Here is a 17,443-nt window from a genome sequence, read left to right on the forward strand (position 1 = left end):
CCAAATTTGGAAAAAGTATGTGTGTGTGCGTGTGTGTGTGCGTGTATATCAACAGATTTTTTGCCGTAAATCGCCGTTTTCTCAAAAACGGCTGGACCGATTTCAAAATGTGAAAATCTACCAAGCCGTTTTCTTGTAATTAACTGTTGAAAAAAAGTGTTAAATTTTCGTCCACATTTAAGCTCATCCTACCGAACCTATTTTAAAAAATCAAAAACTGTTCGAAAGATATTAATTGGGACTGGTACTGATTAGTTTTAGGTGAAAATCTACCGAGCCGTTTTCTTGTAATTAATTGTTGAAAAAAAGTGTTAAATTTTCGTCCACATTTAAGCTCATCCTACCGAACCGATTTTAAAAAATCAAAAACTGTTCGAAAGATATTAGTTGGGACTGGTACTGATTAGTTTTAGGTGAAAATCTACCGAGCCGTTTTCTTGTAATTAACTGTTGAAAAAAAAATTTAAGCCGATTTTCATGGAACTTTTTTTGGCGATATACATCATGGTCTTATAGAACTTACTGTAATATTACGGCCTTACGACAAGTAGTTTAATTTCAAAAATTCGTCAAACTTTGCTAAAATTATTATCGTTTTTTTTTTAAGCAGGATTGATGAAGTATATTATTTACACAATTTTTTTTGATTAAGTCGATTATTTACACATATCGGGAAGTTCATGTAACTTGCCTCAAGGCTAAATACCAAACCGACTAGTTTTCAAATTAAAGGACCATCATGTTTGTAGTGCGTAATTTAAAAACATATTTTAAAACACTCTATAACTACAAGAAGTTTGAATAAATCGGGGCTTAAAAGGTCTACCATCACTATCGCAAAAACAATGGTAATGGTAAATAATGATAATTTTAACGAGCTTATATTATTATGAGAGGCAAAGGATGTGTAACCTTTAATTATCGCCTTAAATCAGGCAATTTTGATATCAGTAGATAAACAGTCACCTAGTAGTTTTGCAACGAAAGTATTTTTTCGTCATTAGTTTTCATTAGTTTCGAGCAGTATTTAAGATATCTGAAATTTTATGTAAACAAAACACATAAGTTGTTTGTAGAGAACGTTTGTCGCCCAATCTAATAAACATTGTTATTAATTATTGACAATTTTTTTATTGAATATTAATATTTTTTAACTTCCCACAAGAGAAGTTTATGTTTTCATCAAAAAATTTTGATTCTCAAATTTTATGTTTTCTCGACATTTCAAGCCATTCTGAATCGAATGAGACCAAATTTGGAAAAAGTATGTGTGTGTATGTGAACAGATATTTTGCCATTTTCTCGAAAACGGCTGGTCCGATTTCATAAATTTAAAAGCCATTCGATGTACCTCGATGAGGTCTAGCGTTTCTCAGTTTTGGGCGATGATCGGCCGAGCCGTTTCTTTGTAAATCGCAAAAAAGTAAAAAAAAATCGTCCCTATTTTAGCAGCAATTCTGAATCAATTTTGAAAATTCAAAAACTGTTCGAAAGGTATTGGTTGGGAATCGTGCTGATTAGTTTTTGGTAAAGATCGGCCGGACCGTTTTTTTGTAATAAAGTGTTAAAAAAAACTTTTCCATTATTTGTATGAATTTTCTTTTGACCATAGTCTTATAAATCATTACTATCTTACGGCAAGTCGTTTAATTTTAAAAATTCGCCAAAGTTTGTAAAAATTAGTTTCGTTTTTTTTGGCGTTTGACAAAATTAGAACTTTCATCGACGTTTACTCAAAAACGCCTGAACCGATTTCAAAAATTTAAAAGTCAATCGATTTATTTTGATGTGGATTATATTTTCTCATTTTTGTGCAACGATCCGCTGAGCCGTTTTTTTGTAACATGGAAAAAAGTGTTGAACTTTTCGTCCATATTTCAGCTCATACTACCGAATCGATTTTAAAAAATCAAAAACTGTTGGAAAGATATTATTTGGGAATGATACTGATTAGTTTTAGCTGAAAATCTACTGAACCGTTTTCTTGTAATTAGCTGTTGAAAAAAAAATTAAGCCGATTTTTATGGTACTTTTTTTTAGCGATATATATCATGGTCTTACAGAACTCACTGAAATGCGTATGTATTTTCTATGTATTCAAAAATCATAAATCCAATTGACATGAAAATTTGGGAAACTGGTGTTCGAACAGGTTTTTTTTTTTAAACAAAAATGAGACCATGAATGTATTTGCCCCCTATGGGGTAAAAAGGGATAAATGAAATATTCTAGTAGAAATACAACAAAAACATATCTCTATACTCAATCAATAACTAGGAAAATTTCTGACCATATTTCGATTTTTTGGTTGTTTGTTATGTGTCATATATATTGCTTAATTTCCACATGCATATAAGCTAATATATTGCGATGCTGAATGAGAAATTTCATTCTAAGATGCACTTTATACAGCTCAACAATCAATCACGATAGATACGTGCGCTATTATATATCTTGATAACTAAATGTAACGGAATCGCAATTTTCGTTCAGATTTTTAACTTCCCGTAGAGCTAGTTATAGTAATCGCAAAACAATCAAAAACTAGTGGGGTGGGTGGCATCGTGCCTTAAGGCAAATTGCTGGAACTTCCCGTACCGTAACGAAATGTTTGAGGATTACTGAATGATTTCAAATAGATTATTATAAATATTGTAACATTGTCTAATATTTATAAATATTATATAAACTGAATTGCAGAGTTGAAATTATTTGTAAAGTATATTAGAACTATAGTCAGAATTAAAAATAAATATTTTCGATATACAAAAAACTAAAAAAAAAAAACTAAAAAAAAAAAAAAAAATGGGACAATTTTTTTTTCCAAAATCGATTATTTTGTTAAGACAAGCAGAAAGTTCTTTGAATCATTTAAATCGGACGCTTAGTTCTCTCAAAAACTGCCATTTTTTACATATTTAGCTCCGTATCTTCAAAATGGCTGGGCCTGCCTTTGCCAAAAACTAATAAACACTTCTTCCAATCATTACTAATTGAATGTTTTTTAGATCATTCAAATCGGATACTCCGTTCTCTCAAAATACGATTTCTATTTTCTGCACTCTTTGCTCCGTATCTCCAAAACGGCTGGACCTGCCTTTGCCAAAAACTAATCAGCTCTTTTCCCTATCAATAGGAATCGGATGTTTTTTTAACCATTCAAATCGGTTGATCCGTGCGCCCTAAAACGTGACTGGAAATTTGTATCCACACATACATACACACACACACACACACATCCATTTTTTCTGAGGTATACCAAAACGTTCAGAAACCTTCAAAACGTCGAGAAATGTAAAAATTTTCAATTCCTTTATATATCTTTACGTTTCAAAGGTTTCCGAATATTTTGGCATACCTTAAAAAAATTGATGTATGTATATATGTGTATGTATCTGTGCGGATACAAATTTTCGTCGACGTCGACACCAATCAACAGATTTGAATAATTCAAAATAAATACGATTTGTATTGATAAGGAGACGTGCTGATTAGTTTTTGGCGAAGTCAGGTCTAGCAGTTCTAAAGACACGGGGCAAAAGTGTCAAAAGAGTAGACGGTGTGCAAAAAATACATTTACAGAAAATTTAGTAATTTTGAAAACTTTCAAAAAAATTCAATATTTTCAATAAATTCAAAATTTCAAAATTTTTTATCATTTTCAAAAAAAAAAAAAATTTTTTGAAAAATTTCAAAAATATCAAAATTAAAAAATCGATTTCTTACAAAAATTTGATAATATTTCAAAATTTTCAAAAAAATCAAATATTTTCAAAATTTTCCAAATTTTCAAAAAATTTAGAAAACAAAAATTTTCAATTTTCAATTTTCAAAAAAATTAAAAAATATTCTGAATTATCAAGAAATTTCTAAATTATCAAAAAAATCAAATAAAAAAAAATTAACAAATTTTTTGTAAACTTACATGTGCGGGGAAGTCTCGTAACGCCGGACGGCACCAAGAACTCGACACTCTATTTAACACGTATTATTTAAGCGAGCATGAAACTTTTTATTTTAAAATACAAGTGAAAGAGGCACTGGGGGTACACAGGTACAGGATCACGCGTAAAGGCTCGCCTGCGACGCACACGGCCATGGCGAGAGCAACCCTTTCCTGTTATAGGCGCAAAATCACGGCGTCACCTAAATATTAATGGAAGTAATTCTAGCATATTTATGCATTTACATTTGAGTAGTATGCAAAGATAAAATCTCTACTTGATTGTTATCTGTAAAATGGTAGAATATCATTTGATCTTTTAACCAATTTTAGTAGGTGCCATCAAATGAACGAAAATGTCTGTTCCTTAGCACCGGACACTAAGTCGTCCCTTAATGCCGGACAGTTAACATATTGATATTTCTTGTGAGAATTAACGTAATTTATTCTAATTATTTAATTTTATTCTGTATGAGTACTAACGGTCACTACATACCCACATTTTTCGTATTTCCTAGTGAAAGAATCAAAAGCTCATGAATGCACCAGCTGAGAGCATCGGTGTGGCCCAGCCAAAAGAGTGGATAAATAGTGTTTTTTTTGCAATATCTAACAATTTTCGTCAAAGACACATGTGCAGTATTCGTTCAGACGTTGAGCTGTTAACATCGGTGAATAAATAATCATTACATAAATATCAAAAAGTACTAATATTTTATCTACCTTTACAGTAACCTGTGTTAGTGTCTGCATTGTGTACAAATAGATACCATTAAACACGTGTCCCCTTGCCGGGGGCACGCAGTGTCGTATAAACATTGTGTATTTTATGTTAATATAAGTGGTTATTAAGTAAATTAACCGCATTTTTGTTGTGTTAATTAATTTAATGTCTTCATGGAGTCCGATACCGGACAATTAAAGGGCCGTCAGCCCGATAAAAATCCTCCTACATGTTCGGAAATTGGCGTGACTGTTGCAAATGCAATGAATGTATACTACGTCGGAAATGAAAATAATACAGATTTACGTAATTCAAATAATGAGGAGAGCATAATAAGAAGTGAACATATTCCAATGCAAATTAATAGTGCTGAAACGGTGATTGAAGAGTCAATTCAAATTGAAGATTCGATTAATATGGATAATGTGTGTGACAAAAGCAATGAAGCACAAAATATTGAAATGACTGAGCAAGTACCTAGTGATGAGAATTCTAATCGAATTAACGTTGATGAAATTCATCTACCGAATCGTTTTGATATGTGCGATACTGGACCTTTTTACATTTACGTAGAATCTTTAAGTAAAAACATTGGACGTTTACACCCAATGGCTCTCGGAAAATTACTACACAGATCACGATCGATTCCGAAAGAAGATTTCTTGGAGATTATCGTGATTGGTAACAATAAAGTCAAACTAGTTCTTAGGAACGGTAAAACAGCAAATAGCCTTCTTGACGATAGTTTTTTTGCTGATAATAAATTGAAAGCTTGCATTCCTAAATACCTATTAATTAGGGAAGGTATAATCTTTGATGTGGACATTAATCTCACGGCAGAAGAAATATTAGAAGAGATAGAATCATTTATTCCGATAATAGATGTAAAGTGTTTTGTACCAAAAAACATCAACAAGCGCAGAATTAACTCGCAATTCGTGAAATTATCTTTCAGAGGTTCAATTCTGCCGGATAAGGTAGGCATACATTCTGTTAAATGCCCAGTCAGCCCATTTATTAAGAAGATTACCCAATGCCACAAATGTTATCGTTTTGGCCACGTTCGGGAAAAATGCCGGAACGACCTAACGTGTCCCAAATGTGCAGGTCCTCATATTAAAGACGTATGTATAGAAGATAACAACTATCTATGCTGCCTGTGCAAAGATAACCACGAGGCTTGTAATGAAGATTGCAGAATATATAAAAGATATAAAAATATTAATGAATTAATGGCAACACAGAATTTATCTTTCTACGAAGCAAAAAAAAATCTTTGATAACGATAAATACTTGAGAACAGTTAGAGTCAACCTTAGCAGCTTGAATAAAGATAAAGATTTCCCCCCAATGAAAATCAAGAACTCTAACCAGAGTGGAGCTTTAATAAACAATAAATTCATGGTTCTATCGGACCCGGAAGAGGAGGAAGACCAAGGTTATGTTGCAAACTTCCAGACATTTAATAAACCCAAAAGGATTCATGTTCCACCCTCAACCAAGAGAGAAAAGAATGGGGCTGTAATCAGACATAGCATAAAACCTGTTTATAAAGAAAATATGGCTGACAAGGAAAAATTTATAAACCCTAGAAAAAGATTAAAAAACAAATCAGATTCTGATTCTGAAAATGAAGTAAAATCCAATAGGAAAAGTGAAGATCCTAACACATCAGGTGGCCTATATCATTTCATTAGGCTGCTAAAGGACGTCTATAATCCAAATGATCCCGTATTGAAAAATTTGTTAAGTGATGTTTTTCTGAAAATGGTAAAAATTAAACACAAAATAGATCCTGCAAGTTTAAAAAAGAAAAAATCTAATAAGGATTTACCTGTAAGTTCAGAAAAATAAATCAATCAGTACTCCTTTCATTATGAAACAAATAAACATTTTACAATATAACTGTAGATCAATGTTAGCAAACAAGAGTAGTATAGAACATTATATGTGGTCTCATAAAATTCATGTGGCAGGTCTGTCCGAAACCTGGCTTAAAGAAGGTCACAAATATTTTGTCAAAGGTTATCGGATTTTCCGAGAAGACAGAGTTGACGGTTATGGCGGTACTGCCATTCTAGTCAAAGACAACATATTATGCTAGAAAATTAACCACCCATTTCAGTGCCATCTTATCCAAATGTGTGCAGTAATTTTAAAATTAGAAAACCCTGTATGTATCATTTCAATCTACTGTGCGCCGAACTCTAAGGAATCTCTCAAGAATATTAAAGATTTAATTGAAACTATCTCCATGCCTATACTCATAATAGGGGATTTTAACTGCAAAAATTTAGCTTGGGGCAGTAACTCCATTGACAGAGGAGGCGAGATTCTATACAATATTATTGAAGACCTAAACCTCACCATAATGAATGATGGAAGACCAACCACTATCAGCAAGGCAAGGGGAAGTCTCGTAACGCCGGACGGCACCAAGAACTCGACACTCTATTTAACACGTATTATTTAAGCGAGCATGAAACTTTTTATTTTAAAATACAAGTGAAAGAGGCACTGGGGGTACACAGGTACAGGATCACGCGTAAAGGCTCGCCTGCCACGCACACGGCCATGGCGAGAGCAACCCTTTCCTGTTATAGGCGCAAAATCACGGCGTCACCTAAATATTAATGGAAGTAATTCTAGCATATTTATGCATTTACATTTGAGTAGTATGCAAAGATAAAATCTCTACTTGATTGTTATCTGTAAAATGGTAGAATATCATTTGATCTTTTAACCAATTTTAGTAGGTGCCATCAAATGAACGAAAATGTCTGTTCCTTAGCACCGGACACTAAGACGTCCCTTAATGCCGGACAGTTAACATATTGATATTTCTTGTGAGAATTAACGTAATTTATTCTAATTATTTAATTTTATTCTGTAAGAGTACTAACGGTCACTACATACCCACATTTTTCGTATTTCCTAGTGAAAGAATCAAAAGCTCATGAATGCACCAGCTGAGCGCATCGGTGTGGCCCAGCCAAAAGAGTGGATAAATAGTGTTTTTTTTGCAATATCTAACAATTTTCGTCAAAGACACATGTGCAGTATTCGTTCAGACGTTGAGCTGTTAACATCGGTGAATAAATAATCATTACATAAATATCAAAAAGTACTAATATTTATCTACCGTTACAGTAACCTGTGTTAGTGTCTGCATTGTGTACAAATAGATACCATTAAACACGTGTCCCCTTGCCGGGGGCACGCAGTGTCGTATAAACATTGTGTATTTTATGTTAATATAAGTGGTTATTAAGTAAATTAACCGCATTTTTGTTGTGTTAATTAATTTAATGTCTTCATGGAGTCCGATACCGGACAATTAAAGGGCCGTCAGCCCGATAAAAATCCTCCTACATGTTCGGAAATTGGCGTGACTGTTGCAAATGCAATGAATGTATACTACGTCGGAAATGAAAATAATACAGATTTACGTAATTCAAATAATGAGGAGAGCATAATAAGAAGTGAACATATTCCAATGCAAATTAATAGTGCTGAAACGGTGATTGAAGAGTCAATTCAAATTGAAGATTCGATTAATATGGATAATGTGTGTGACAAAAGCAATGAAGCACAAAATATTGAAATGACTGAGCAAGTACCTAGTGATGAGAATTTTAATCGAATTAACGTTGATGAAATTCATCTACCGAATCGTTTTGATATGTGCGATACTGGACCTTTTTACATTTACGTAGAATCTTTAAGTAAAAACATTGGACGTTTACACCCAATGGCTCTCGGAAAATTACTACATAGATCACGATCGATTCCGAAAGAAGATTTCTTGGAGATTATCGTGATTGATAACAATAAAGTCAAACTAGTTCTTAGGAACGGTAAAACAGCAAATAGCCTTCTTGACGATAGTTTTTTTGCTGATAATAAATTGAAAGCTTACATTCCTAAATACCTATTAATTAGGGAAGGTATAATCTTTGATGTGGACATTAATCTCACGGCAGAAGAAATATTAGAAGAAATAGAATCAGTTATTCCGATAATAGATGTAAAGTGTTTTGTACCAAAAAACATCAACAAGCGCAGAATTAACTCGCAATTCGTGAATTTATCTTTCAGAGGTTCAATTCTGCCGGATAAGGTAGGCATACATTCTGTTAAATGCCCAGTCAGCCCATTTATTAAGAAGATTACCCAATGCCACAAATGTTATCGTTTTGGCCACGTTCGGGAAAAATGCCGGAACGACCTAACGTGTCCCAAATATGCAGGTCCTCATATTAAAGACGTATGTATAGAAGATAACAACTATCTATGCTGCCTGTGCAAAGATAACCACGAGGCTTATAATAAAGATTGCAGAATATATAAAAGATATAAAAATATTAATGAATTAATGGCAAAACAGAATTTATCTTTCTACGAAGCAAAAAAAAATCTTTGATAACGATAAATACTCGAGAACAGTTAGAGTCAACCTTAGCAGCTTGAATAAAGATAAAGATTTCCCCCCAATGAAAATCAAGAACTCTAACCAGAGTGGAGCTTTAATAAACAATAAATTCATGGTTCTATCGGACCTGGAAGAGGAGGAAAACCAAGGTTATGTTGCAAACTTCCAGACATTTAATAAACCCAAAAGGATTCATGTTCCACCCTCAACCAAGAGAGAAAAGAATGGGGCTGTAATCAGACATAGCATAAAACCTGTTTATAAAGAAAATATGGCTGACAAGGAAAATTTTATAAACCCTAGAAAAAGATTAAAAAACAAATCAGATTCTGATTCTGAAAATGAAGTAAAATCCAATAGGAAAAGTGAAGATCCTAACACATCAGGTGGCCTATATCATTTCATTAGGCTGCTAAAGGACGTCTATAATCCAAATGATCCCGTATTGAAAAATTTGTTAAGTGATGTTTTTCTGAAAATGGTAAAAATTAAACACAAAATAGATCCTGCAAGTTTAAAAAAGAAAAAATCTAATAAGGATTTACCTGTAAGTTCAGAAAAATAAATCAATCAGTACTCCTTTCATTATGAAACAAATAAACATTTTACAATATAACTGTAGATCAATGTTAGCAAACAAGAGTAGTATAGAACATTATATGTGGTCTCATAAAATTCATGTGGCAGGTCTGTCCGAAACCTGGCTTAAAGAAGGTCACAAATATTTTGTCAAAGGTTATCGGATTTTCCGAGAAGACAGAGTTGACGGTTATGGCGGTACTGCCATTCTAGTCAAAGACAACATATTATGCTAGAAAATTAACCACCCATTTCAGTGCCATCTTATCCAAATGTGTGCAGTAATTTTAAAATTAGAAAACCCTGTATGTATCATTTCAATCTACTGTGCGCCGAACTCTAAGGAATCTCTCAAGAATATTAAAGATTTAATTGAAACTATCTCCATGCCTATACTCATAATAGGGGATTTTAACTGCAAAAATTTAGCTTGGGGCAGTAACTCCATTGACAGAGGAGGCGAGATTCTATACAATATTATTGAAGACCTAAACCTCACCATAATGAATGATGGAAGACCAACCACTATCAGCAAGGCAAGGGGAAGTCTCGTAACGCCGGACGGCACCAAGAACTCGACACTCTATTTAACACGTATTATTTAAGCGAGCATGAAACTTTTTATTTTAAAATACAAGTGAAAGAGGCACTGGGGGTACACAGGTACAGGATCACGCGTAAAGGCTCGCCTGCCACGCACACGGCCATGGCGAGAGCAACCCTTTCCTGTTATAGGCGCAAAATCACGGCGTCACCTAAATATTAATGGAAGTAATTCTAGCATATTTATGCATTTACATTTGAGTAGTATGCAAAGATAAAATCTCTACTTGATTGTTATCTGTAAAATGGTAGAATATCATTTGATCTTTTAACCAATTTTAGTAGGTGCCATCAAATGAACGAAAATGTCTGTTCCTTAGCACCGGACACTAAGACGTCCCTTAATGCCGGACAGTTAACATATTGATATTTCTTGTGAGAATTAACGTAATTTATTCTAATTATTTAATTTTATTCTGTAAGAGTACTAACGGTCACTACATACCCACATTTTTCGTATTTCCTAGTGAAAGAATCAAAAGCTCATGAATGCACCAGCTGAGCGCATCGGTGTGGCCCAGCCAAAAGAGTGGATAAATAGTGTTTTTTTTGCAATATCTAACAATTTTCGTCAAAGACACATGTGCAGTATTCGTTCAGACGTTGAGCTGTTAACATCGGTGAATAAATAATCATTACATAAATATCAAAAAGTACTAATATTTTATCTACCGTTACAGTAACCTGTGTTAGTGTCTGCATTGTGTACAAATAGATACCATTAAACACGTGTCCCCTTGCCGGGGGCACGCAGTGTCGTATAAACATTGTGTATTTTATGTTAATATAAGTGGTTATTAAGTAAATTAACCGCATTTTTGTTGTGTTAATTAATTTAATGTCTTCATGGAGTCCGATACCGGACAATTAAAGGGCCGTCAGCCCGATAAAAATCCTCCTACATGTTCGGAAATTGGCGTGACTGTTGCAAATGCAATGAATGTATACTACGTCGGAAATGAAAATAATACAGATTTACGTAATTCAAATAATGAGGAGAGCATAATAAGAAGTGAACATATTCCAATGCAAATTAATAGTGCTGAAACGGTGATTGAAGAGTCAATTCAAATTGAAGATTCGATTAATATGGATAATGTGTGTGACAAAAGCAATGAAGCACAAAATATTGAAATGACTGAGCAAGTACCTAGTGATGAGAATTTTAATCGAATTAACGTTGATGAAATTCATCTACCGAATCGTTTTGATATGTGCGATACTGGACCTTTTTACATTTACGTAGAATCTTTAAGTAAAAACATTGGACGTTTACACCCAATGGCTCTCGGAAAATTACTACATAGATCACGATCGATTCCGAAAGAAGATTTCTTGGAGATTATCGTGATTGATAACAATAAAGTCAAACTAGTTCTTAGGAACGGTAAAACAGCAAATAGCCTTCTTGACGATAGTTTTTTTGCTGATAATAAATTGAAAGCTTACATTCCTAAATACCTATTAATTAGGGAAGGTATAATCTTTGATGTGGACATTAATCTCACGGCAGAAGAAATATTAGAAGAAATAGAATCAGTTATTCCGATAATAGATGTAAAGTGTTTTGTACCAAAAAACATCAACAAGCGCAGAATTAACTCGCAATTCGTGAATTTATCTTTCAGAGGTTCAATTCTGCCGGATAAGGTAGGCATACATTCTGTTAAATGCCCAGTCAGCCCATTTATTAAGAAGATTACCCAATGCCACAAATGTTATCGTTTTGGCCACGTTCGGGAAAAATGCCGGAACGACCTAACGTGTCCCAAATATGCAGGTCCTCATATTAAAGACGTATGTATAGAAGATAACAACTATCTATGCTGCCTGTGCAAAGATAACCACGAGGCTTATAATAAAGATTGCAGAATATATAAAAGATATAAAAATATTAATGAATTAATGGCAAAACAGAATTTATCTTTCTACGAAGCAAAAAAAAATCTTTGATAACGATAAATACTCGAGAACAGTTAGAGTCAACCTTAGCAGCTTGAATAAAGATAAAGATTTCCCCCCAATGAAAATCAAGAACTCTAACCAGAGTGGAGCTTTAATAAACAATAAATTCATGGTTCTATCGGACCTGGAAGAGGAGGAAAACCAAGGTTATGTTGCAAACTTCCAGACATTTAATAAACCCAAAAGGATTCATGTTCCACCCTCAACCAAGAGAGAAAAGAATGGGGCTGTAATCAGACATAGCATAAAACCTGTTTATAAAGAAAATATGGCTGACAAGGAAAATTTTATAAACCCTAGAAAAAGATTAAAAAACAAATCAGATTCTGATTCTGAAAATGAAGTAAAATCCAATAGGAAAAGTGAAGATCCTAACACATCAGGTGGCCTATATCATTTCATTAGGCTGCTAAAGGACGTCTATAATCCAAATGATCCCGTATTGAAAAATTTGTTAAGTGATGTTTTTCTGAAAAAGGGAAAAATTAAACACAAAATAGATCCTGCAAGTTTAAAAAAGAAAAAATCTAATAAGGATTTACCTGTAAGTTCAGAAAAATAAATCAATCAGTACTCCTTTCATTATGAAACAAATAAACATTTTACAATATGTTAGCAAACAAGAGTAGTATAGAACATTATATGTGGTCTCATAAAATTCATGTGGCAGGTCTGTCCGAAACCTGGCTTGAAGAAGGTCACAAATATTTTGTCAAAGGTTATCGGATTTTCCGAGAAGACAGAGTTGACGGTTATGGCGGTACTGCCATTCTAGTCAAAGACAACATATTATGCTAGAAAATTAACCACCCATTTCAGTGCCATCTTATCCAAATGTGTGCAGTGATTTTAAAATTAGAAAACCCTGTATGTATCATTTCAATCTACTGTGCGCCGAACTCTAAGGAATCTCTCAAGAATATTAAAGATTTAATTGAAACTATCTCCATGCCTATACTCATAATAGGGGATTTTAACTGCAAAAATTTAGCTTGGGGCAGTAACTCCATTGACAGAGGAGGCGAGATTCTATACAATATTATTGAAGACCTAAACCTCACCATAATGAATGATGGAAGACCAACCACTATCAGCACGGCAAGTAGGAAAGGAACGCTAATAGATCTCACTTTTTGCTCCAATAATTTATATGACAAAATCCAGTTGGACATTTATGCGGGCAGCTTAGGATCTGACCATTTGCCAATTAACATTACATTAAAGAGTAATTTTGATGGAAAAAACTATATATATCCCTCTAGAAAATGGAATACTAAAGAGGCGAATTGGAATAATTACGCATGGGAAATAGAAGATACGTTGAAAAAAGTGGTACTCCATGAGGATCATAAGTCTAAATATGATGCCATTATCGAGATTATAAACGAAGCAGCTGGTAAACACTTCAAGGAACGTAAAACAGTGGCAATTAAACAATTTAAACCCGCTATCTGGTGGGACGAAGAATGTGAAAATCAGATCAGGAAAATAAAAATAGCGTACAAAAAGATGATAGACGAGTTTACTTATAACAATTTTATTGAGTATCAAAAAATAAATGCTATTACAAAAAAAATTCTCGAATCCAAAAAGAGAAAAAAGTGGATTGATTTCACAAACTCACTCAATAGTAATATTAATACATCAAAGCTTTGGAATATAGATAAATTTTTAACAACAAAAATAATAGAAACTCATCTAAGCCTCCAGTCGCTAGCTCATTCTTCGAAGACATGCTAAAAATGTTTGTTCCAGACTTGGTCTCCAACGAAATCAATCTGAATTTTGCAAATAATCTCGAAAGAGATCCCAATGACTTAAATTCTCCTATCAGACTATATGAATTTGATAATATATTAAAAAATAAAAAAGACAGCGTGCCAGGAATGGATAATATCTCATACATTATGTTAAAGAAGAGCCCCATAGCATTAAAATGTTTAATCATAGAGGTATTTAATTCAATTCTTTCTACATGCTGGATTCCAGAGGACTGGAAAAAAATTATAATTATTCCCATCTTGAAACCGAATAAAGACCCTTTGAAGATAGAATCCTATCGACCAATTTCATTATTATCTTGTTTGAATAAGACGTTTGAAGCCATCATCAAGAATAGATTGGAGTGGTATTTAGAAAACAAGTCTCTCTTCAATCAAAACCAAAGTTACGGGATCCATCCCGCTGACATAGCTTATATCTAGCCACAAGATCCTCCTTGCTGATAAAGCATATTTTTAACTATATAAGTAGCAAGATCTCTACATTCGAGGAGGATAATCTTTGCCAGTACTTACACCAGTTCAGTTATATAATTATAATTCATCATATCATTATATTGTAAAATTCAGTTATTTTATATATTTTATTGTAATTTTAAGAAATAAAGTTTTTTTTTTATTTTATTCTCGAATAACGAGTATAAAATTGGCGCAGTCGGTAGGATCAATTCAGGATCATCTATCGCAGATATCCGTTGATCTCAATCATTTAGAATTTGGAACCAATAATTAGTAAAAGTGATAGAAAAATCAATAGGATTGAATTCGGGAAGGCCTATCGCAGGATTTCCAATCAATTCAAAGGTGATTGTAATTCATAGTGTGCAAAAGTGCAAGTGAAAAAAATATATTGTGTGAAAAAAGTGCGAAGAAGGAATTCGCCGAAACATCTGGAACTGGTGAGTGGAAAATTGTAATTGATAGTAAAATTGCCATCCTCCCTTATTCTCAATCGCTGGAGATAAGAAAGCAATTTTTACAGTTTAAATTTTCTTAATTAATTAATTGATTAAAAATATATATACAAGTTTATCTTACTTTTGCATTCCATTGAAACAATTCCACGTACGCGAATTAGTTTATGGAAATTGGTATTGATTTTATAGAGAACTTAGCAAACTCATTAGCAAATATGTCCCTTCAAAACATCCCCAAATTTGATCATATATTGATCGACACTATTCCAAGTTTTGGCGGTAACCCCGCAGAACTAAATTCATTTATTTCAAGAGTTAGGGAAATCAAGAATAGATATCATGACAGTAGTAATCCGACATGTATACAAAACGAAATTATTAGGAGCGCAGTTTTTTCGAAACTATATGACAATGCTAAATATGCTATAGAAATTGCCAATGCTAGAGAAATAGATGATATAGTTAGGGTACTAATATCAAAATTTTCAGACCGTAGAGATGATATATCTTTAACTTTTGATCTCCATCATATGAGACAATTACCAAATGAAACCGTTTATTAGTTCTATGAAAGATTTCAAAATTTGATTACAATTTATAATAATTATATATACTTACACCTTACAAACAAAGAAATCATTCTAGATAGATGCAACAACTTCCAAAAAAGTGCCTTGGCCGTATTCATAGCACACGTTAAACAGCCATACAGTTCACTTCTCAGAAATCGTACCGTTTCGTCATTAGAAGAAGCTTTAAGGATTATAGAAAAAGACGACTATGTTAGTAGTGTTAGAGATGACTCAGACCACTTTAGATACAATAGTAAAAGAAATAGTAAACCACAAAGTTATCAGAAAAACGGCTCTAATTTTGCACTTCCTAGAAATTCAAATACGGCAATTCCAAATTATAAGAGACAACATCATTTCCAACCACATTTTTATAATCCACAAATGTCCCAACCAAATAATTTCCAAACAAATAACTTCCAATCAAATAACTTCCAATCAAATAACTTTCAAACAAACCAAATGACTCAACAACCATTAAGACCTAACCAACAAAATTCCCCATTTCCAAATCAAACGAACAATACAACAAGAGGTTCTGACTGGACACCTATGAGTGGTGTATCAACTATTAATTCCGCAAATAACAAACAACGACATAACAGACTCTACAATTTAGAAAACATTGATTTAGAACAAGATTCATACTCTGACGAATCACATGTGGATTTTCAAACTGACGAACAACGACAAAATCAAACATAGTTGAATTTCACAGTTTTCAAAATTATTCTCTTCCTTATATTCAAATGAGAAATCCAGATCTAAAAATTTTAATTGATTCAGGCTCAACGAAATCATTTATTTGCCCAGAGATTGCTAATAGATATTTCAAAGGTTCCATTTATTTTGACCCCTGTACAATAAAAACAGCTCTATCAACGCACACAGAAAATTTTGCATGCAACATCCCAAGCTTCAGTGAATTCCAAAATAATGAAAATCTTTCATTCCATCTATTTAAGTTTCACGAAACCTTCAATGGGTTGTTGGGAATTGATAACCTTAAAAAATTGAAGGCGCTCATTGATTTTAATAATGAATTGCTAGTATTACCTAATACTAATTTAAATTTACATTATTTGAAAAGTCCAAAAAAAATACTTTTTAGTCAACAGATACCAGAAAGATGCATTCAAAAATGTAAAGTCCCAGTTAACATTAAAGAAGGTGAAATTCTAATTACAAGGCAAAATTTTCCAAATTGTTTCATTCCAGATACCGTAACATTAGCAAAAAACAATGAAGCCATAGTTGAAATTCATAACCTAACAGAAAACGAAATTAATTTAACATTAACCAAACCTTTACAAGTAGAACTCACAAACGAAATAGAATTTTATAATTTTTGTACAGACAAATCTGACTCAAATATAGATTTTTCGGATATTGAGAACCTAATACGGACTGACCACATGAATTTCGAAGAGAAAAATGCTATTTTAAGAATTTGCAAAAAATATAAAGATACTTTTCATAAACCAGATGACAAACTGACTTTTACAAACCAGGTTAAACATAAGATACGCACAACCGACGAAATTCCTGTCTACACCAAATCCTATAGATACCCAATAATCCACAGAGAAGAAGTCCAACGCCAAATTAATGAAATGCTTGACCAACAGATTATTAGACATAGCAATTCACCCTGGTCTTCTCCCATTTGGGTCGTTCCCAAAAAACTTGACGCATCCGGAAAACGTAAATGGAGAATAGTTGTTGATTACCGCAAAGTTAATGACAAGACAATAGATGACAAATACCCTCTCCCAAATATTTCAGACGTTCTAGACAAACTAGGTAGATGTTATTATTTCTCAACTATCGATTTAGCTTCTGGATTCCACCAAATTGAAATGCACGAAGACGATATTGAAAAAACAGCTTTCAGTACAGATGACGGACATTACGAATTTTTACGCAT

General features: G+C 33.1%; 3 protein-coding genes across 3 annotated transcripts; all 3 read left to right on the forward strand.

Annotated features, from left to right (window-relative positions):
* The first annotated feature begins 4,840 nt into the window (after positions 1-4,840).
* Positions 4,841-5,947, forward strand: LOC113375836. The gene has a single exon (XM_026615784.1). It carries the CDS (start codon positions 4,841-4,843, stop codon positions 5,945-5,947), a length of 1,107 nt encoding a protein of 368 aa, XP_026471569.1.
* A 2,036-nt stretch (positions 5,948-7,983) lies between these two features.
* On the forward strand, positions 7,984-9,090 carry LOC113375837. The gene has a single exon (XM_026615785.1). It carries the CDS (start codon positions 7,984-7,986, stop codon positions 9,088-9,090), a length of 1,107 nt encoding a protein of 368 aa, XP_026471570.1.
* Positions 9,091-11,127: 2,037 nt separating this feature from the next.
* LOC113375838 lies at positions 11,128-12,234 on the forward strand. The gene has a single exon (XM_026615786.1). The coding sequence runs from the start codon at positions 11,128-11,130 to the stop codon at positions 12,232-12,234; it is 1,107 nt and encodes a 368-aa protein (XP_026471571.1).
* Positions 12,235-17,443: the final 5,209 nt, after the last annotated feature.

The sequence above is a fragment of the Ctenocephalides felis genome, unplaced genomic scaffold (assembly GCF_003426905.1).
Source record: "Ctenocephalides felis isolate EL2017-DRISC unplaced genomic scaffold, ASM342690v1 CF-g0.4_SCAFFOLD_01886, whole genome shotgun sequence".
NCBI lineage: Eukaryota > Metazoa > Arthropoda > Insecta > Siphonaptera > Pulicidae > Ctenocephalides > Ctenocephalides felis.

Bases quoted from the DNA above. Each gene is read 5' to 3' on its own strand.
- LOC113375838 (XM_026615786.1), top strand. From the start codon at position 11,128: ATGGAGTCCGATACCGGACAATTAAAGGGCCGTCAGCCCGATAAAAAT.
- LOC113375836 (XM_026615784.1), top strand. From the start codon at position 4,841: ATGGAGTCCGATACCGGACAATTAAAGGGCCGTCAGCCCGATAAAAAT.
- LOC113375837 (XM_026615785.1), top strand. From the start codon at position 7,984: ATGGAGTCCGATACCGGACAATTAAAGGGCCGTCAGCCCGATAAAAAT.